The sequence below is a fragment of the Ctenopharyngodon idella genome, chromosome 8 (assembly GCF_019924925.1).
Source record: "Ctenopharyngodon idella isolate HZGC_01 chromosome 8, HZGC01, whole genome shotgun sequence".
Classification (NCBI taxonomy): domain Eukaryota; kingdom Metazoa; phylum Chordata; class Actinopteri; order Cypriniformes; family Xenocyprididae; genus Ctenopharyngodon; species Ctenopharyngodon idella.
In genome coordinates this window covers 23,848,202-23,871,374 of record NC_067227.1, presented here as the reverse complement: position 1 = coordinate 23,871,374, position 23,173 = coordinate 23,848,202, and the positions used below count along the sequence as shown (strand labels likewise).

Genomic DNA, 23,173 nt, shown 5'->3' with positions numbered 1-23,173 from the left:
TTGTGATTTCAGCTATGTCCTTTTAAACACATTTTCTTTGCCAGCACAAAGAAAATGTGGTCGCATCGCGGTGCCCTCGCGTTCCCATTTCTCCCGCCCCCCGGAACGCGATTTCTACCAAGGGGGTTTGGAATAGCTTGGAATTGTGGGGCTCGTAGACTCTAGCACGCTTTACCAAGTCAGAGTTCACATACTTGTAGTTTTGGACACTTGGGTTCTGTTCCAAAATCTAGTGAGCTAGTAAAGCTGCATCATAACTCAGATGGATTTGAAATATGTCATCAAACAGCGAAGCTCACGTGACACTCAACTTGCAATTGATTTCAGTTGAGTTTGTCTGTTAGCATGTTGGTAAACTAAAGACACATAATAAACATATATAATACACATGGGTAATTAATCATAATTATGCTAAATGATTTCCGTTTCAATACATTTCGGTAGGCTATATAAATTATATTACACTGTTTTACACAAGATTTAATGTGAAATAACGTACCCGCCATAACTTCAACTCCACCTCACTGACGAACTGCAATACCACTATGCTCCAGCAGGTGGTGACAGGGTCTCCTAATAGGAACTACCAAGCTGCATTTTGCCACTTATGAAACAGACTTCGTCGAGCGTTTTATTTAAATGTACACCATAATGTACATTGTACACCACCGAAATAATATAGAAATACATCTACTGTACTATATGTTTATCAGTTTGTGTCATGCTATAATTCTCATAATGTTTGGCAAAAACCATAGGCCTTTCCGCTCTTTTTATTCTGACACAATAAGCTGCTTTGTATAAACATCTCTTATTTACTCACTGGTCATTAACATAAAATTGGCAGCACATTCTGAAATGGCAAGCTTATTTATAGTCAATGTATTTAGAATGTACCATGGTTGCCAAATGCAGTAGCAGCCCATTTTAACAATAACCCAGCAAGTACACAACCCTTCTACACTGAATGGAGGTTTCAGGCAAACACATCTATGAGAGTTTAGCACAGAAACAGCCAGAGGGTGTTGGAAGTACATGTTATTCAAGATGACAGTTAACTACTCAAGCACAAAGAAGTTGCTGATATACTAAAATGAATCTGAGGCTAGTTTGTTAGCTTTCGCAGACATCATTAGACACATTATATTATCGATTGGTCAGTTTTATTGAATCAACACACCACCAGCACCATGACATCTTCAGTTAATCAAAGAAGGTAATGAAATAGTCAGAGAACAGGAGCCAGCCTGCTGAGTGGAAAAATACAAGTGTGTTTGGAAAAATGAGAGCTATTTTGAATTAGGATACATGACATAATGCCCAGTAGACTCATACAACTCTTCTAAGAAAATACAAGTGTGTTTGGAAAAATGAGAGCTATTTCGAATTAGGATACATGACATAATGCCCAGTAGAATCATACAACTCTTTTAAGATACATGGACTATGTATCTCCTTGAGCCTCCAGAAACATTCTGGAAGAAATTTAGTGACAATTGGATGTTAACAAGAACACAAAAGCACCACTTGTCTTACACACACTTTGAACTAGATTTTGTACAGCTGTTCTCATTCATTAAAAACTCCCATTCTTAATGACCAGTGAATTATGTGTCACATGAAGTCATGTTCTCCTTCTATGGCAATTTAACATGTTCTAGACAGGGTTTTAAATCCAGAACATGTGAAAATGGCAGATTTGAACAACTTCCCCACAAATGTAACCAATGCTCTTAAGTTTTGTCTCTAAAACATACTCGACTCATGAATGACATTTAAAAGTGATTTGGTGATGCTATTAAAATATATCAGCTTAAAATATAATTTCCTTCCTGATAATATACAGTAGAAATGTGGATAGGCTGTAGGATTATTTTATTCAACACTCTGTGCATAAACTCTATCTGTTTTTATATTACAATATAAAAAAGAAAACTTTCAAATAAAGATTCATCTGTCTTGTTCATTGACTAGCAAAACCAAATCTAACTCCCATATGTCTGTGTTTCTCCATCCAGTCCTTCCGCAGTGTCTTCATCCTTCAAACACTTTGAAGTGTCCCTCGGGGACCGTTTGGTCCCTCAATGTCTCTGGAAGGCATGATGAAATAAATAAAGTGGAAATAAAAAGAGCTTGTGTGTCTTTGTGCAAAATCAACCAGCCAGCCAATGGTGTTCAAGCATCCCAGCCAGCTGTAATGCTATTGGCTGATGTGTCGCCAAGGAGGAGGGGATTGCTGGAAATTGAGGAGTGAGCTGTCTATGAGTCAGTGTGTTTTGTCATTCAGTTGTGTAGTTCAAGAACAAATAGAGAACTCAGAGTTCGTCTCGCGAGGCACGGGACGCAGGCGGTGGTGTGTCCCCCGGTGACGCTGTTCTGGGCGACGGAGCGAATTTGTGCCTGCTGGGCAGTTTTTTGAGCGTACTGTCTGTCCCAGTCTGTGCTGACAGCCTCGTCATCCCAAATAGTGGACGTCTCTGTGTCGCTGAAGTAACCCGGCTCACCCGTGTAGTGTGTTGGGTACAAAAGCAACGGCTCAACAGAGAAAGCGCGCAGATCCCTGGGATCAAAGTGAGACATGAATGCCGCACTGAGAGAGAGAGAGCGAGGATGAGGGAGGAAGAAAAGCAAGGGTGTGAGAAAAATTACAAACTGGAAAAAAGGACATTTTTTTGGTGGATAAATTATTTATATAGCTTTTAATTTTTATGTATTTTTTAAAATATATTTAGGCCTACTACTGTTCAAAAGTTTGGGGTTGGTAAGATTTTTTTAAAGAAGTTAAGTTTTTGAAAGAAGTCTTTTATGCTCACCAAGGTGGGATTTATTTAATCAACGATACATTAAAAACAGTAATATTGTGAAGTATTATAACAAATAACTGTTTTCTATTTATTTTAAAATGTAATTTATTCCTGTGATGGCAAAGCTGAATTTTCAGCATCATTTACTCCAGTCTTCAGTGTCACATGATCCTTCAGAAATCATTCTAATATGGTGATGCTGAGTTCAAGAAACATTTCTTCTTATTATCAATGTTGAAAACAGTTGTGCTGCAAGAACCGCAAGTATTAATTTCTTTAAAAAATCGTATTGACTCCAAACCTTTGAACGATAGAGTGTATAATGTTAAAATTAATATTTACATAATGTTATATATTTTACATTCTACATCTACATCGGACATGAAAACATTGCGTTATTCACTACACTTTATGCTAAAACAACAGTAAATTCACACACTTGGGGTACACAATGAGTCTTTATCTCTCTCACACACACATACCAAAACACACAGAAAAAGGAGTATATTTATACAGTAATCCATCTGTCTTATACCAATGGCCCTTCCCCCAGACTCACAGAGCTATCAATGGGAATTTTGTCCCTCTAAAGCTGGCAACAGGAAGAACTGGCCTTTCCCAAAATTCCTTGAAGAAAGAGCAGGGAGAGAGAGACAGGGGAACCCAGAGAATGCAAGACAACAGGGGAGAAGGACCGCAGGGTACTGAAGGAGAGAGAGAGAAGGGCCAGTAAAGGCGACACATATTGGGGGCACAGCCAGTGCTGAGCAGTTCTCCCACTAGAGGAAATGAGGTAGAAAGGCAGTCATTGTGTGACCCAGCAGGGGCACCGTACTTATTTTCTCACTCTGAACAATCTAGCACTGTGTCTGTGCCACTCAGCAATACAGCCCCAGTGTGTGTCTGTGTGTAACTGCTGCAAAAAAACAATCTTTTAATCAATCAATCAATCAATCTATCTATCTATCTATCTATCTATCTACCTATCTATCTATCTATCGCTGCACGATTCTGGATAAATTGAGAATCACAACATTCTGAATCATCTATACAAAATAACACTATTTGAATAAATTTTTTTAAAACAGTTTGAATAAATGATTCAGTGATTTCACTTGTTTCATTACTGGATAAATTAGCGTTTTTGAATGAATGATTTGATGGCAAATACATTTTTTAACAGTCACTCGTCGCCACCTACTGGTGTAATAAAGTGATTGATACAATCTTTATTTGAAGCATCAAGTTACTTTCAAAAGGTGATCTAGTCTATTTTAATCGCTAATGTAGACATCAGTGTTTATATCTGAAGTATAAACGTTTATCTCAGTACTTCTGTGATCATTTGAATTACTGGGACACAAAAATAGAGATTCTTGTGTGGTTGAAAAGACTGTTTTTGAAGCTGTTTTAATACCTATACATGATAACTGCTTTCTCTGGGTGGGTCAGCGGTGATCGTACTTGTCAAAGGTTTAATAGACATAGCCGAATTGTTGTCATTTAGGAATAAACATCCATCCATCCACCCCTCCACCCACCCATCCATCTATCCATCCATCCACAGCACTTACTTAGGGTGTTTGTTGAACATGACTGGCAGGAACTCATCTACAGGGAGCATCTTGCCAAGCGGCTGAGCGGCGAGGAGTTTCTTGGCCCCCTGCTGTGAAAGAGCGTAACCTAGAGTCCAATATGAGTAATCGGCCTCCACAAGGTTATTCACGCCCTCTACAGACACCTCTGGCTTAGCTACTTGCATCCGCTTACGGCCGACATATCTATTTAGAAAGACAAAGAAAGAGAAAGATGTAGAAAGATGTTTTTTTGAGCGGTGAAAAGGTGTCATCATGTGCTTGTTATCAGCTGGTGTTGTTCTTACATGAGGTCCCAGTTCAGCTGAGCTTTTTCAACATCCTCCATGATGGTCTGTAACCTCTTCTTAAACCGAGGCTCAAACCTCACGTCATCCTCCAACACCAGCACATGTTGCAGACCCCTCTCCACCACCTATCACACACACACACACACACCGTGCACCTTTAATTTACTCGGACTAAACAGAAAATGCTTTGTCTTTTTGAAAAGCTTTTTCAGCAAATGGTAACATTTACTGGAGTGTTTCTTGTCCAGCCGATATGGCTGGACAGTTATATCCTATATATTTGGCTTACACAAAACACTAACACTAAAACGCCTAACAGAAGTCAACATGGTCCACTTTGTTTTAAAGCATTAGATGCACAAATTTCATATTTTGTTGTGATAATTATTAGAGCATTTGCTTAATAAGGACACCTTCCACTAAACGTTTCTTGAAAAAGAAAAAGGAATGACTTTGGTCCCTATTCTGTACCCTATTTATAGAAAGTGCCACATATTTGTTGATATGTGAATGTGTCTGTACCTGTTTCCAGGTGAAGTGGTGGCTGAGGAAGCAGCCAATCTCTCCGCGAGTCAGAACCCTACCAGAGTATGGATCTTTATATCCTGGCATCATCTCTATACCTAAAGCCTGAAGCTGAGATGTATTCAGTGACCTGAGAGAGAGTACAAAAGGTAAGATCAACAAAGTTTGACTTTCACTCGAATGGTTCTGCCACATTTGGAAATACCTAAACAACATAAACGTGATGCTGCAGAACATCCCCTTGATGACTTACTTCCCATCTACAGCATCAACCAGCGTAGCCTCAATACCCAGCACCGCCATAGTGTTTAACATCCGTTCCCTCCGGTCCAACCTCCGCTTCAGATTAATCAGAAAGATCTGAGGGGAAAAGAGAGAACGAGAGAGTCTGAGGAATGAAGCAGAACAAAATAAGAAAATGTCACTTCAAAGAAGCTTAAATCAGCTGAAGGTTCTCTGCAGGGTAACTGTCATGAGTGTCCAGTCAAGCAAGACATTCCAGAGATTCTGTTCTCTCACCTCATCAAAGCCCATCTTGTCCTGGGGTTTGGGTGGAGTGAAGAGGAACTCTGAGGGTTTTAGGTTATGATCGACTGTAAGAAAAGGCATTTTACTAAATGATTAAATCTGACAATTATACATTGGGACATAACAAAATGTAAATAAAACCTCCAATTAATGGAGGTTGAAAATATAAAGTGTAAAAGAGTTAAAGTGCTGGAAAAAGAGTGGTTTATTAGGGGCAATGGGTGTGCTTCATTATGGGTGTGTGTGTTTGCCTACGTTGTAGGGACCAGGCAACAGTCCCTAAGAAGAAAATGCCTTTATAAACATACTCAATGTGGTAATGAAAACATAATGCACAAAGGTTTCAGTGAGTGTTTATATCACGAGCCGTTTTGGCGTAAAAATGGCAATTTTTGATATCAGGAATTACATTTCCACTAGTAACAATGGCAATTTTTGATATCAGGAATTACATTTCCACTAGTAAAAATCCCCTCCATGACAGAAAAACAAATGTGAGAGTGCATGTGTGTTCTAATAAGTATAGATATATACACTACTGTTCTAAAGTTTGTGGTCAGTAAGATTTTTTAAAGAAATTAAAACTTTTATTCAGCAAGGATGTATTAAATTGATACAAAAAAATGACAGTAAAGACATCTATAATGTTAAAAAAGATTTCTATTTCAAATAAATGCTGTTCTTGGAAAAAAAAATCATGTTTTCCAAAAAAATCTAAAGCAAAATAACCGTTTTGACCACTGATAATAAGAAATGTTTCTTGAGCACCAAATCATCATATTAGAATGATTTCTGAAGGATCATGTGACACTGAAGACTGGAGTAAATGGAGTAATGGTGTAATGATGCTGAAAATTCAGCTTTGCCATCACAGGAATAAATATATTTATTTTAAAATATATTAAATTAGAATACAGTTATTTTAAATTGTCTTTTGAAATGTAGTGAATGAATGAATGAACATCCATGCTTTAATATATTATATTGTATATAATGTGTTGTTTGTATATGATAATACTTACTCATGGCCTCAGTGATGGTGTGTGTGAAACTCTCCTTCTCATCTTCTACACTCTGCTGGGCCTTCAGAGGTACAGGCAGAAAACCATAATGCTCTCTGTTACACACGTACATCTGTACACCTACAGAAAAAAACAGCATAATACATACATGTCATGGAAACACTGTATAGCCCACCCAATATAACTAGAAAATATGAGTGTTACATCATTAATATGTGTTTGTGTGGTTTTGTGCTGTAACATTTTGTATTCATGGGTGTGTTTGGAATCATGATTTGTCGACTTAGTGTTAGCTGTGTGTTCTCTGGATTTACTGTAACTGCACTGCATGCTCTCTCTTACACACATTATTTCCTCAATGGAACATCCACAAACACCCAAAGAGGCCATAAAAATGCCCAGCTGGAGCTGGTTATGTTAACCACAAGATTATCCGATATTAAAGCTACACTAACACAAACCCTCCTCAGCAACATAGAAAGTGGAGGGCAGTTGAAGGTGCTGTGAATTATGTGTTCTGATCCGTGTCTGTTCTGGGTCCCAAAAACAGAAGAACGCCACTTTTACTGCCTTCATCTGTTTGCTCTGAAAACATTCTGTGCTTAAAAACAACTCATGCGCTTAAATAATAAAATGGTAACACTTGCAATTGTGGTCAATGTTTTAACATTAGTTAATGCATTAGGTTATCATGAACTGACAATGAAAAATACTTTAGCAGCTTTTATTAATCTAGCAGAATAATACATAAATATAATAAAATGATATATATATATATATATATATAATTGTTTATTTTAAAAGTGTTGTATGTATGTAATGTCAAATATACTATTTTTTTCATGTTCAGTCATAGTGCAGTAATATAATTATAATAATTTAATTATTTAATATTTAAATTAAATATATATATAATTTAACAGATTAATAAATGCTAGAAAACATGTTGTTCGTTGTTAGTTATAGCTGATAGTAACTTATAAAACATTATAGTGCAGAAAAATTGTATAATCAGAAAAATATACATTATTTCTAATGGACGGCTGTTAAAGCAACCCAGTGGAGATCTCTCACCAGCTTGTCGTGCGGAGAATGCAAAGACCATGATGTCGTCAAACGCCCAGCTGTAGTCGGGGTGAGGTGGGTAGAAGGTCATTTCCAGTGTGGCGCTACGTCTCAGATCCAACAGGAAGGTGGAGTGCACCATGGGAACAGAGAAACAGCCCAAACGCTTCCACTCACGGATAGGCTGGTAGTCTGGGGTGCGCTTGTAATAACCCTGAGAGGATGGCAGAGAAACCAGGCTATTGAAGTACTGTTTATAATTAGTTTTCAATGAGAATGTTGAATGTACAATTTAGTTTGAAAGCATTTTGTGTACTGGTGAAGAACAGCAATAAATCTTGCCTTTTCACCCAAAAATTAAGTCTCGGTCATCATTTATTCACCCTCATGTCGTTCCAAACCTGTATGACTTTCTTTCTTCTGTAAAATCACAAAAGATGACATTTTGAAGAAAAAATAGTTTTGTTGACCAATGACAATCATTGATTGGACAAAGTAAAATACCTCAATTTCTTAAAATATCTTCAAAGTTCCTCAGAAGAAAGAAAGTTAAACAGTATTGGAACAACACTAGGGTGAGTAAATGATGACGGAATTTGTATTTTTGGGTGAAATATCCCTTTAAAATACTACTCTTTTAGTCTGTATTCTGAGTTGACAGAGCTGTACCTGAGGTGTGATGCCACACCAGAAGTTTGAGTAGAGGGATCGGGAATCCAGCATAGGCGCCACCAGTGTGAAATTCTCTGCCATCATGAGATCTAGCACCCGTGGGTTGGTCAGGAGGTTATCACTGTCAACAAACTGAGAGAAAGAGAGAGAGATATGTAGTTGGAAAGCTCTAGTTTTACATAAAACAACCATTTTTGCATCATTTGTGGAACATGAATGACACATGATGAATATAGTAGGGTATTAGTACTTGTGGTTTTTATTTAACATGGGTATTACAAGAATGGCAGCATGATCTTACCAGTATATAATCAGCCCAGCGTTCTCGTGCAGCCTTCAGTGCCGCCTGCCTGAGCTTCATTAGATGATTGAAACGAGACGGAGCCCAGTGTTTCGGTCCCCACTCATCCGTGTATGACCTTACATCAAAAAAGATGCATACACATTTTTTTAAAAATAACATTTAATAAAACTTTGTTTAATTGGTTGAAAACTCTTTCAACTCCTATAATAAACAAACTTAATCTTATCTTCTTTTACAGAAATCTACAACACTACAGATTTTTTTGGCCTTTATGTTAATTTTATTTATAGTTTAGTGAAAAAAGAAATAATAGAGATAAGACTGGGAAAAGGAAAAAAACTCAAACTCACATCCTCTGCTTAAGCATCACAGCATAATGTGCAGGAGCAAGTGCACAACCACTAGGGCAAAGATCTGACAACACCAGTACTTTTGTGTAGTTTTATGTTCTTTTTGGTTTGTATTGTTTTGTTGTAGTTCTCAGTTTGTATATTCAGCAACCTAATGCCAGAACAAAATACATGAATTGTTAAAGGGTTAGTTCACCCAAAAATGAAAATTCTGTCATTAATTACTCACCCTCGTGCCGTTTTACACCCGTAAGACCTTCGTTGATCTTCGGAACACAAATTAAGATATTTTTGTTTAAATCCGATGGCTCCGTGAGGCATAGCCAGCAATGACATTTCCTCTCTCAAGATCCATAAAGGTACTAAACCAGTCCATGTGAGTACAGTGGTTCAATATTAATATTATAAAGCGACGAGAATATTTTTGGTGCGCCAAAAAAAAAACTAAATAACGACTTATTTAATGATGGCCGATTTCAAAACACTGCTTCAGGAAGATTCGGAGCGTAATGAATCAGCGTGTCGAATCATGATTCGGATCGCGTGTCAAACCGCCAAACTGCTTGAAATCACGTGACTTTAGCGCTCCGAACTGCGGATTCGACACGCTGATTCATTACGATCCGAAGCTTCCTGAAAATATTCTCGTCGCTTTATAATATTAATATTGAGCCACTGTACTCACATGAACTGATTAAATATGTTTTTAGTACCTTTATGGATCTTGATAGAGGAAATGTCATTGCTCCCTATGTAGGCCTCACTGAGCCATCGGATTTAAACAAAAATATCTGAATTTGCGTTCCGAAGATTAACGAAGGTCTTACGGGGTGTGGAACGGCATGAGCGTGAGTAATAAATGACAGAATTTTCATTTTTGGGTGAACTAACCCTTTAAGAAAGATTCATTCAGACTGGGCTTTGTGAACTGATTCATTAGAAAGATTTGATTCAAAAGAGCAACTCATTTACAAATTAGACACTGTTACTTCTCTGATGAACTCTCATGAACACATCAAGGAGAGTATTGAGATTGTCAGTGAAAAAAAAATTCAATTTCAACATTTTCCTCACAAAAAGCTATCATATGATTTCTGAAGACTTGGAATATAGCGTATGAATCATATGGAACACTTTCATGATACTTATGGTGCTTTTGTATCATTTTTGGAGCTTAAAAGCATATGTGCTCATTCATTAGGTACATGAAAATGAGTATGCTATAACATAATATAATATATAAATATAATCTAGAATTCTTCAAAACATTTCCATTTGTGTTCCATGGAAGAAGGTTATACAGCTTGACAGAATTATTTAATCCCTGTTCTGGAAAACATTAGATTTAGATGGAAAAGAGATTAAAAGACTGTTGCAAATTCCCGACATAAACAGCCATTAGAGCTAATTGACTTTGAAACCATCTGTCCTGAAACAAGATGTTTTTAACCAACCGTGGCTCATCCATGGGTCTCCACTCCACATAATGATATTTGCTCTGCCTGTTCTTCAGCCATTCTCTCAGCATGGCTGTGGTGTTGTCCACATTATGGTCTGTTGCAGCCCTTCAAAAGACAAAGGAGAGTTTACTTTATTTTAGTATAAACAAGACAATCTTCAAAAACAGCTGCTCATCAGGAGCAGCGAAAGAGTGATGCATCCCTCGGGCTAGGGTGGAACGGAAAACAATGTGTTTTGATTTAGTATTTCCTTCTCCTAAACTCAAAGACTTATGTCAGAGTTTGATAAGACTATTAAAATTCACATAAAGATGTCAAAAGTGCTATTTGACAGTGCTAGCAAGCAGCTAGCAAGCTATTCCCAGGGCTGATAAATTCCTTAGGAGCGGTTACAAGCTTGCAAGGAAGTGAGGCACTTAACAACCGCTTGCCAACACCAGCTTGTGAGAGGTAAAAAATGTATTGTCTAAGTTTCATATTAGCATTTCAAGAGCCTAGCATAGCATGCTTAAAAACGTTGCTGGCAATAAATTGCAGATTCAAGTGTGCAAAAGACTTCATAAAACAATATACCATCATTTGCAAAAAAAAAAAAAAAAAATATGCAAAACAGCTCAACTAATTCATGTTTTGACTACATTAAAAGCACCAAACACACAAACGCTGTGACATAACAGTAAGTTTTCCCAGTATTACTACACTGTGGGTTATGAACATCACATGTAAACACTCACACAAGTACACAAACACACACAGTGTCCTCAGTGGAGTCAGGGCTGTTGGGCCGTGCCAGTGGAAACCTCCACTGCACAGGGACTCTGCAGTAAAACTGTGCAGGAAAGAACCAACAAATATTGACATCACCTCAGTCGTCACATTCACACACACACATGCACATTTCCTTGCCCCACCTTTACCAGAAATAAAATCCAACTAGTGTGTATTTTCATATTTATACAGTTGTACACAGCATTGCAGGCTGTTCTGCAGTAGTAGCAGGATGATAATTGAGGCAATGGGGCAAATTAAACTGGATTCTTTTCACCTAATGTGTAGACAAGAGCAAAAAAAGGTTAAATGAGTCATAATATTAATAAAATATTACAAAAAGCCTTCTTAATTAGCATTTTGTCTTATCTTCCAGTACAAATTGTACATCTTTAAACAATACAGGCCTAAATTTAGCTTAAAATTACACTAAATTACACTGTTTACTTGATTAAAAGCATAAACTTTGCTAAATTTATTAAGGTGTAGAAAAACAAGGGATAAAAACAGTTTGCAGGTGAAACAAGTCAAAACATGGGTTATTCAAAATATATTATCTGAGGAAAAAAAGTCCATCCTACGTAATCTGCTCTTTTAATCTATTCTATTCTCATGTAAATTAATTAAAAGAAAACAATCAAAAAAATGTTTAGATATTGTTAACAAGACAAAAATATATAAATTTATCGTATATATACAATGCAATTTTTTAAATATACAATTTTTGCCACACCTGCTTTAATAATGATTAATCTATGTTTCATGGCTGGTAAAAAATAGTTATGGCTGGTAAATTTTCTTAAATTAAGAAACCGGCCATAACTATTTTTTTACCAGCCATGAAACATAGATTAATAATTATTAAAGTTACAAAAGTTATTCAGTCTGAGCAGTGAGTGATTTTTCTTTGTCTTTTGTTGTTTGATTAACATTAAAAACACAGACAGCAGCAGGAATATTAGGCTGCTGTCACTTTAAGAGCTAATGCGTTTTCTGTCTCAACAATTTACATTCACTTACGAAATAACTGACTACTATGTTTACTATGCCAAGCGTGTCAGACGAGTCCTGAAAAGTGAAGCCAAAGCGTCTCGATTGCCCCCAGGTGGCTGGAAGCAGTATAGGTCATAAATCCCACCCTCTCCATGAAATGTAATGGGACATGAGACAAACTAAACAATCAAATCACACTTCAAATATTTTTGTTAGTTATTTGATGCTATAAAAACGGAGGTGTGACGTCATGATTGACAGCTGAGATTGACAGCTTCACTGAGTGAAGTAGTCACTGAGGCCCAACAGACTATTTTTCTGGATCTTCATGAGGAGATTGGAGCTTTAACTTTAATTGCTACATTTCCGTAACTGTTTATTTCACACTGCCATAAGAAGTTGTTCTGAGTGTGGGCGGGACCTTGATATCGTGGCTCACTACTGCGCAGACTCAGGCTCCAAGTTCACTATGCGCAGACTCGAGATTCAAGATGTCAGCGCCATATTTAAACACTGGCGGCTTCATATACTACAATGGAAGAGAGTGAAGGTGTGTCATCCATCTTTTTAACAGTCTGCGATACTTGCCAAGACAGGCATTTTGACATCATTTTCAAGCGCAAGAAGATATGAAAGAGAGCTCAAGTCAGTATAACACACTAAGGGGCCGTTCACACAGAACGCGTTTTTCTATTCCAACGCGCTACTTTTCCATTGTTTTTCTATGTAAATGCGCTATATGGACGTTTATGACCGTTACGCTCGCGTCTCGCGTCTTTTGCAGCGCCTCGCACGAGCGCCGCGTTTTTAAGACGCTGTGTCAAGTTGAAAGAATTTCAACTTTTACACGTAGCGCCGCTCATCAATGTCAGTTCCAAAACAGTGGAACTTGGAGGCGGGGCAAGCGTTGCAAGCTTCTGTTTACAGTAGCAAGTTGGTGTGGCAGCTGTTTTATTTGTTCATTATTGCCGTTATTCCATCACGTCTCAAAACCCGCGCATTCTGCACTGCGCTTTTTTAAAAACCATTCCTGAGTGGTGCATCATTAGAGCGTCATTTACGTTTGTTCACGTTCAAGTTCTCACAATATTGCATTGTTAGAAGAATTCATAAAAATGTTACTGGCCAACTGGCAATTGATACTGTTTCATATACTCACTAACACAGATTTTTACTCGCAGGCCCTGTGTCCACCCTGTTCCCACTGCCACCTCCCAAATCTACACCTATGTCTGCCATGAACATCTGCAGTGAATAATACTAGTGTAAACCCGCAAATACACATACACCACCCACAAATAAACATTGGCAGACAACAGATAACAGTGTATGCAGTGTGTGCATCTAAGTATACTCATATTATTATACATTCTTCGTCTTTAAATAACAAGTGATGGACCAGCTATTCGACACCACGACTGCTATTTTGTCACTCACACAAACACAGACAATTATACTCAGTCTTGCTCTTAACAACATATCCTGACAAAGAGTCCCGAAAATACAGGCCAAGATGTTGTATATGTGTTTTAAGTATGCTTTATGTGTGTCCAAGGTTTTATGAGTGTATGAAAGCAGAGGGAACCGACAGCATTGAGCTTGATAAGCAGTCTGGTTCTTTATCACCGGTTCGAAACACCTGACACACAGGTAATGACAGGTATTGCAGTGTCAAAAAGATCACTGGTTTCAGACACACACTGCTTTTCTGATGACTTCAGCTAATATAAGTGTGCCAAAGTTGTTTTAAAGGAAAACAGGCCTTCAAGCTGCAATAATTTTTCCAGAACATCTGTGAAAAATCTATCAAAATCAGAACGAACAATAAAGCAGTAAAGCAATGCATGTGGATGTATTTATATGAGGATAAATACACATGTGTTAGCTTTTCTTTGCATGCAATTCTCATTCTAGCATTTATATGAGGTATATTATTATGGTTCCATCACACTGCTGCAACTAATATAAACATCTGGAATAACTGGACACGCTGCATCTCTTTAAATGCCTCTCTAATGGCTAACGATTTCACGTGTGTTCTCCAAACCTCCTGGGGAGAGACCCACACAATGCATTTTGGGTTATGCTGCTCCAGGACAAAGAAAACTGCACATTTACACATGCTGAAGTGTGCAAATACACACAATCTCTGGTGGATATAGAGATTTATGATTTCTGCATGACTTTATGCTACATTACTATATGATTGCATTATGTCTGAGTGTATGTGATGAGTAAAGAAAATATCTGGATCATAATTCTCCCAAAATCAAAAGAAAAAGACTATATTTTGTATAAAGAAAATTAAGCAAATTCAAGTCAATGAATTTCTGCCTATTTGAAGTCTTTGATCCTGTGTTTTAGCTCTGGCCGCAGGAGGCAACACTCATATTCATGACCGGACAAGCAAACAGCCTTAAGAATTCCAACCTGCCGGCCTACGAATGACTCAAACTTCTGCTTTCTGAAGGTTCAGTCAGTTATATATCCGGGCAGACACATTCTCCTCACCTTTCACTCTCACCTTTCGATCTCTAACAAATTTCCACACCCAAGGGCAAAAACAGACTTCTGACACTGACCACGTTACATACACTTCATTTTCTGAATGTGGTCCAGGTGTAGGTGCAATTATTTAAGTACTTTCCCTTATCTGTGTATTGATTTATATTCATTTTTTAATGTTTGGGACACAAATCCTCAGTCCAAGCAGCAAGTAATCTGATATTTCACTGTTAAAGTTTGTTTGGGTTTGTCCGTTTTTTTAGTTCACCCAAAAATGAAAATTCTATAATTAATTACTCACCCTCATGTCGTTCCACACATGCAAGACCTTCAGAACACAAATTAAGATATTTTTGATAAAATCCGAATGGCTCAGTGAGGCCTGCATTGCCAGCAAGATAATTAACACTTTCAGATGCCAGGAAAGCTACTAAAGACATATTTAAAACAGTTCATGTGACAGCAGTGGTTCAACCTTAATGTTATGAAGCGACGAGAATAATTTTTGCACCCCAAAAAAACAAATAACGACTTTATTCAACAATATCTAGTGATGGGCGATTTTAAAACACTGCTTCATGAAGCTTCGAAGCTTTACAAATCTTTGTTTCGAATCAGTGGTTCGGAGCGTGTATCAAACTGCCAAAGTCACGCCCCCCAGTGGTGAATCATTGAAATTTCAAAACACTTATGACGTAACAAAGCCTCGTTTACTGAAATCACGTGACTTTGGCAGTTTGATATGTGCTCCGAACCACTGATTCGAAACAAAAGCTTCGTAAAGCTTCGAAGCTTCATGAAGCAGTGTTTTGAAATCGCCCATCACTAGATATTGTTGAATAAAGTCGTTATTTTGGGGGGTTTTTGGCACGCAAAAAGTATTCTCGTCGCTTCATAACATTAAGGTTGAACCACTGTAGTCACATGAACTGTTTTAAAAATCTCTTTAGTAGCTTTCTGGGCATTGAAAGTGTTAATTATCTTGCATCAATGCAGGCCTCACTGAGCCATCGGATTTTATCAAAAATATCTTAATTTGTGTTCCGAAGATGAACGAAGGTCTTACGGGTGTGGAACGACATGAGGGTGAGTAATTAATGACAAAATTTTCATTTTTGGGTGAACTAACCCTTTAAATACCCTTTACTCCTGAAAGTTATTCCACTTGCACTATTCTGTAAGTGGACCTCATGATAAAGGTGATGAAAAGTGTTTAGGGCTGTGTGTGTGCACAGCAGGATATTTAACTCTAGATTTGTATGTATGTGTGTGCTCATGCTGTGCTTGGAGGAAGCAGGACCTTGCTTATAAAAACCTGATTTTCTTTCACTACCTTTTTGAAGTTTATTGTAAGTCTCCAGCTCATTATCTGACTGCCCGAGGCTCACTCTCTCTTTTTGTCTCTCTGTTTCGCCTCCATATGTCATTATTGACAGCATCTGGACACCACATGCTACTCACCACCATACACACACATTTTATACTCTCCCCACCTGCACAGTATACAGCCATCACAGATAAGGAGGAAAAAAACATTAGATTACATGAAAAAATCCTGAAATAGATAAACCATAGGAAAATCTTCTACTATCCAAACCTGCTCAGACAACACAGTAACAAACTTTCTTATAGGTCGATTACCAGTTTCAGCTATAACAATGACAGTGTCTGCTGTTTTAAGATTAGCATGTGCGTTCATAATGACAGAGAACAGTCTTGAAAAACACGCGAGTATCTTTTTTATATCAGTGCTGATTTTTCGTTTAGATGCTCTGAAGCCTTGTAACATTACCTGTGCTCATGCCACCCACCACACTCATCATTTTAAGGGATGGTTCATGGTTCAAAAATTAAAAGGTCATTATTTACACATCCTTGTGTTGATCCAAAACTGTATGACTTACTTTCTTCTGCAGAACACATAAGAAGCTATTTTAAAGAACTGTTTTTGTCTATACAATAAAAGTAAATGGGGTCCAAAAACAACACTGAGCCATTATGGACAACTTTTTTAACTTCTTTTGTGTTCAACAGATAACAAATGCATTTGTTTGCTGCTTCAGAACATCATTTATTGTGAAAATATTTTATTTCATTCCAAAGATTTCATATTTTCATTCCAAATTAAATGGAATGGAAATGAAAAAAACGTTCCCAAATGTAAATGTCCATTAGTTAAATGAAAAAAAAAAAATTAAATGGCCATTAGTTAAAACAGCCAGTTACAGATATGTGTATATGGGGACAAAATGTCCCCGCAAAGATGGCAATATCTGAAATCCTTGTCCTTGTGGGGACATTTTTTGGTCCCAATGAGGAAAACAGTTTATAAATCATATTAAGTGATGTTTGTTATTTGAAAATGTAAAAATGCAGAAAGTTTTCTGTGATGGGTAGGTTTAGGGGTAGGGTTAGGGGATAGAATGTAAAGTTTGTACAGTATAAAAATCATTATGTCTATGGAAATCCCCATAAAACACAAAAGCCCAACGTGTGCGTGTGTGTGTTTGCTTTCCAGTGGCTCTCCCCCCCATGCATGGGCTGACGTGGCTCCCTGGCTCTGTATATTGAGGAGGGGGCAAAAGGGCTTGTGAAACCTCTGCTGTACTCAAATTCCTCCAGCCATCCTCTGTCAACACAGCACTGCCGTGTCACACACAAACACACCTACTGTAGAGCATGAGGCCTGTTCATCCCTGCTGACAACAGCAATTTATGCCAAGTACCAATACAAAGTCAAGTTACAAGTACATAATCACATTCACATTAAAAGTACAAATACATTTAATTTGATACAGCTGCATACTATAGCCTCAGAGACTGTAAAAGTTCCATCCACAGCATTATTGTTTTATCAGCTTTTCAATGACTCGTTGTTCCCTTAAACATCTGTTTTGGAGTTACAAATCTGATAAAAGCAACAAAAGTTGAGTTGTAAATCACAAAAACAAACACACATCAGTAAAGACAGAAATGTTTTGCTCAAAGCTCATATAGGATCATAGACTAGCCTAGAGCAGGAGAGATTCCCACAGTCTCACCTGACGCACTGACAGAGTTTATCAAACATTCACATGAACTCAGAGACGCTCCTGCACCTTCCTGAGAATATAAACACATCAGCTACACTGTGAAAAAGTTTGTGATATGTGTTTACGCAAAGAACAAGAGAAAGACAAATCGACAGTAAAAAATTAAAAACTGGTGTGAGAGAAAAAGACTGAAACAGTGAGAGGCAGACAGATGGATGGATTGCTTGCTGTGTAGACAATGTTAGTCATCCCAGTGGTTTACCAGAAGGATGAATCCAGCAGACAGCACTAAAACTACAACAACACAAACCTCTGTTACCTCGAAATACCTAGTTATTCATTAAAATATGTCCCTGCAGAGCTGCTTGCTTCACGCATGTCTTTTATCCTCAGATCCTGAGGCAAGTGTGCCATTTGGGACAACCTAAAACAACTGTGACTGAGATAAAAGTCTCTCAGTTAGAGCGTCAGACCCAAGGAAGTCTATCTATTACCTGGAGAGAGTATCTCCCAAATATCTCAATAGCAGCTGCATTGGACCACACAATATTTTAAGTAAATCAGCTGAGCCATGTGAATAATCACTCCAGAGTTGCAAGAAAATAACAATAAAAAAAATGAAAAATGAAAAAATATATATATAATTTTATATAATTAAATATTCAATCTAGACTGGTTTAAATTATAAAATTATATAAAAAAATATATTTTTATTTATTTACTTTTGCAAAACATTTTCTTAGAATGCACTGCTCATTTTTAATAGACATCAGTAGAGATTCTTTTTGGGTCTAGAATGTGATATATGACATACGACCAGTGTCTTTCCTACTAAGTTAAATTATTAATTTATTCAGTCCTGACGCAGTCTATTTTATTACATGGCTCTTTTAACCATTACATTTTACATAACAATATCATGCAGATTATTTTATCACCTGCCCTAACTCAACACACTGAACACCAATAAACTACTTCGCCAGCTCGACTCTAGACAGCCGTGACTAAAGCTAGCAATCGTCCTGCCGTCTGGACTTTTGTGCACTATTGTTCCTCTACTCTTGAACCCCTGTCTGGTTGACGCCTTCTGAGTTTAAGTGGATTGGATGGACAACTGAATGGACGTAATCATTGTTGGAAAGGAAGGAAACTGGTTCTGGGCAGAAAAGTTCAAGTTAGGCTTTAGACCCCACTGAACTGACACTGCGCCAGGGTTTTGATTACAGCAACGCTCACGCAAACCTAATAAAAACACAAGCACACTTACAGCTGTAATGAAATAAACATAATCATTTACAGATCTCCTTCAGATCAATACCCAACATATTTCTATCCTTTTCTCAAGTCAATTGTTTTATTCACCATGCTTTGTTTATTTAACTTGCCAAAATGCCCAGCATTCCTCAACAACAGCATCATAACTGCTGGATCGAAGTCTAAAGGGAAACTTCTTGCATGGTTGTCGAGAAAATCATATCATACCGATAAGACTGGTAGACAGAAACAAAAGAGCAGTCATCTCTCAAAAATGAGTCTGTGTTTAATAAATCTGACTGTAACTGGTTCAGTCATGTTTAGCTTATGTCAAAAGCTGTGTTAGCGCCATTAGCTTGAACACCGTTTCACTAATTACAGGACTGTGCCTCTAGGGAACATGGCGCTGGATTCACCATTCACGTCTGAGCCATTAATCAAGACACTGTCAGATGATATTGTCCTCTCTGTCTCTTCTGTTTGCACTCACAATTCTTTTCAATATTACAGTAGCTTTGTTCATGCTAAAGCCTGTCAATCGCAGAAACTCTCACTGTAATCAAGGTCCCTTTAAAGTTAATGTAACAGAAGTAGTGTCAGATTTTTTCTTCAATATTGTGACATATCTGAGTGAAACAGATTATTGAAAAAGAAAAAAAATGTAGGGCTGGGATTTAATTCTATTCACTAGTTGATTGGATGGAGGCAGATCTGAATGAGAGCTTGCAGATTGTAATAAAGGGGCGGGGTAGGGTTGCCAGGTTTTCACAACAAAACCCACCAGTTCCTAATCAAAACTAGCCCAATAGCGTTTCCCTGGTAAAAATCGTGTTCCGGGGGCTAAAATCCTTGTTTTTTAGCAAGGTTCTCCTGGTAAAATTCACATTCCAGGGGCTAAATATCATGTTATTTAGGGTCACTGCAACCCGCGGACATGAAAAACAACCCGCGGCAACAGTGTTAAAGTAGCCCAATTCCGCGGGAAAACCACGGACTTGGCAACACTGGGCGGGGTTTAAGTGGACTAATTGATTGGAGAAGTCCTGCATACATTATCAGAGAAAAGTCTGTCTTTTCACTGGAAGATCAGGTTAGGTCGACTTTAAGGGAAGTCAGTGCACTTGGTGGCCGTCTTGGCTACCTTACTATAGTTAATAGGCATAAAAGTACAGCTATTTTTTTGTTTATAAGAAAAAGACAGAAAATCTGTTAGTTGGGATTACAGTAATAACAGCAATTACAGCAATAAAACATTACTGTAATGTTGCTTATTCTGTACTAATCATGCTATTTAACTATTTTTCAGGGTAGTTGAGTTAATGCACATGCAAATTCTAGTGTAAAAACGTCTCCTCCACCTTATACAGTCTCTGATCCAATCTGAGATACTTCCATAACAAACCAGAGAAGAGAAAGTGGGAGAGAGATGTCATAGTGGGTGACCTGTGCACATGGTCAATAGGGATGGAATGTGGATTGTTAGGCCACTCGTGGTGCCCCTGTGTAATTTTCAACAGTGCCCCTCCCCTGCCCTTTCCTCTCTCTCTCCATCCTTTCTTCCCCCTAATTCCCCACATTCTTTCGCAAAGCAGTGAGACTTTCAGCCTATCATTTGACTGATCCGTTTGTTCAGTAAACTTCTGAAGGTCTTCCTGATAGTGCACATACAAACATAAATGTTCAAAGACAGCTAATTCATTAAAGTTGGCATAAACTGAACAATTTATTCATGCTTTTTTTTTTTTTTTTTTTTTGAGTAATGTTAATCAAAATGTCAGAACTGGACCTTTCGGTAAAAATGACAGGCTTCTCTCTGGTGACATATGCAGAACCTTTACAAGCTTGCATTAATCTGCATTCACTTTTGAGTGCAACGTATACATATCAAGCTCCAATCAACAACCAAGGGATAGAACCAAATCCCCAGCCTACATTCTTTTCTTTTCTTTTTTGTTTTACTCGGATGTACATCACAATACAGAAGAAAATATTCGTCCTTACTTCTGTTTCATCACAACTTTAATTTTAATACCGAAAAGTAAAGATGAAAAACTGTCAGAATTAATTTTTACAGGTAATTGGCTAATTATAGTTCAAACAATTTGCAAAATGATTCAAAATGTATTTCACTTCATAAATATGTTATTCAGTCAGAACACTCCTGCCAAAAGAAATAGAGGAAAAGTGGTAAAACACAAAGTCATAACAGTGGAGTGGAGTCTAATGCCAGCCCAAACACGTGGAACTAAAAGTTCTCAAACTCGAAGCAGTTCTGCTCGGATGGTGGAGCATAGTGGCATTAGAGAAGGAGGGGAGCTGAAATGAAAGCTGTGCATGTGCCTCCATTCAATGGATTTGGCTAGGAATGCAAATCAGCTGTTTACCCTTGGGAAACCTAAAGGGAAGTGAGGACAGTTCATAGATGATGTTCGTCTGTAGTAGCATATAAATAAGATTAGAAACTAAGCAGGAAAGAGACAGGCAAACACTCCTTGTAGGCTATTTATTGACAAATAGGCCTGGGGTAGAGGGTATTCATATAATTATGAAGAAGTTTGTGTATGCCTATATTCGTTTCACCAGCGTTTTCAAATAACATTTCAGTAACAACAAAAGTTTACTAGTCAGAGCAAATAAATATAGGCCTGCTCAATAATAGCAGTCGTTCGCTTGGGAAGTTCGCCATGTTTCGGACGGTACAAAACATAAACTGCCATTACTTTTCACATTTTATTTACTGATTATTACGCATTCCCATATTACAAGTAGGCCTATATGTCGCATAAAAGTTAAAGATTGTTAAAGGACGGTAGGGGCGGTTAACTCGATACAAAAGTCAACTGATTGCGCCCCGAAAATTGTGCTGACAGAAATTCTCTTAAAACGTAATTTTAAAAAGTAGGCTAACAGTTTGCACTCTAATTATAAAGAAAGCCGACAGGACATGTTGCTTAGTCAGCAAATGTCTTTCATCTTCATTGAACATGTAATTAAATCCTTGCTCACACGCGTGGACAGTGTAGTAAAACCGCTTTAACAGGTCTGCTTCACGCAGACAGCGGCGTCTCTGTTCCTCTATCAGCCAGAAGGTTTTCATTAACCAAACCTTACCTGCGCGCGCTCCACAATAACTCCACTATGTACACGACCTTCTCAGTTTTCAACCACCACACTTGCTGCAAAAGCAAACCATCTCATCTCTCTCTCACACACATACACACATTACACGTCCTTAACAGCAGCACTGCACAAAAGCCCAGTTTTGGAGATTCTCACCATATCGCAATCCGGTCCTTCGGGTAGTCCAGGCGGTCGATGCAGCCTAAGTAGTACGGCAGGCTGTGCGCCGAGTTCCGAGCCAAAATCGCGATCATGACTTTGGGTTTAAGCAGAGAGGATTCAGGCACGGGATTCAGGTCCTGCACGTGAGCCATAAGTTCGCCACGGCAGTTTTGCGCCATCAGAGCGCAAATCACAGCTACAATCACGAATCCCTCAGCCGGCATCTCTGCCTGATGGACACCGCTGTCACAACCTGAACGGGGTATGTGAGTGAATGGGAGGCTGAAAGACAGAGAGGGTGGGTAAGGAGGAGTAGAGAGAGGTGGAGAGGTTTAGAGTGGTCACCTTTGAAAAAGTAGGTTGCCTCCTCCAGATTTTCACACCCTTCACCAGGACAGATCAGTGAGGAGCTTGAAGGATGAGATCTGAAGTTAGTCTCACACACACACACAATTTTTCACTATATTAGTGAGAACATTGCAGATTGATTGCACAAACACTTTGAATTCATTTAGCCTATTATGTAAATCATACAGTCTAAAACATGCTGGGTTAAAAACAACCCAAGTTGGGTTGAAAACGGATAAACCCAGCGATTGGGTTAAATGTTTGCCCAATCTGCTGGGTCGGTCGTTTTATATAACTCAACTATTGTTTGAAGATAACAACTATTGTTTATGAAATTGCTTATTAATAAATGTTCACCTTTTGATTATTATTGTTG

General features: G+C 38.0%; 1 protein-coding gene and 1 long non-coding RNA gene across 2 annotated transcripts; one reads left to right on the top strand and one right to left on the bottom strand.

Annotated features, from left to right (window-relative positions):
* Positions 1-1,141: 1,141 nt before the first annotated feature.
* colgalt2b (collagen beta(1-O)galactosyltransferase 2b) lies at positions 1,142-22,882 on the bottom strand. Its single transcript, XM_051903288.1, is given in 13 exon segments — positions 1,142-2,363; positions 2,365-2,590; positions 4,379-4,585; positions 4,687-4,814; positions 5,212-5,344; positions 5,468-5,574; positions 5,734-5,807; positions 6,765-6,884; positions 7,839-8,043; positions 8,499-8,633; positions 8,803-8,920; positions 10,610-10,720; positions 22,444-22,882. Coding segments are annotated over 13 exon segments (1,842 nt in total). The 5' UTR covers positions 22,674-22,882; the 3' UTR covers positions 1,142-2,315.
* LOC127517522 (uncharacterized) lies at positions 2,530-5,727 on the top strand. Its single transcript, XR_007931260.1, has 3 exons — positions 2,530-2,675; positions 5,222-5,363; positions 5,481-5,727. It is a non-coding gene; the product is annotated as an uncharacterized LOC127517522 (long non-coding RNA).
* Positions 22,883-23,173: the final 291 nt, after the last annotated feature.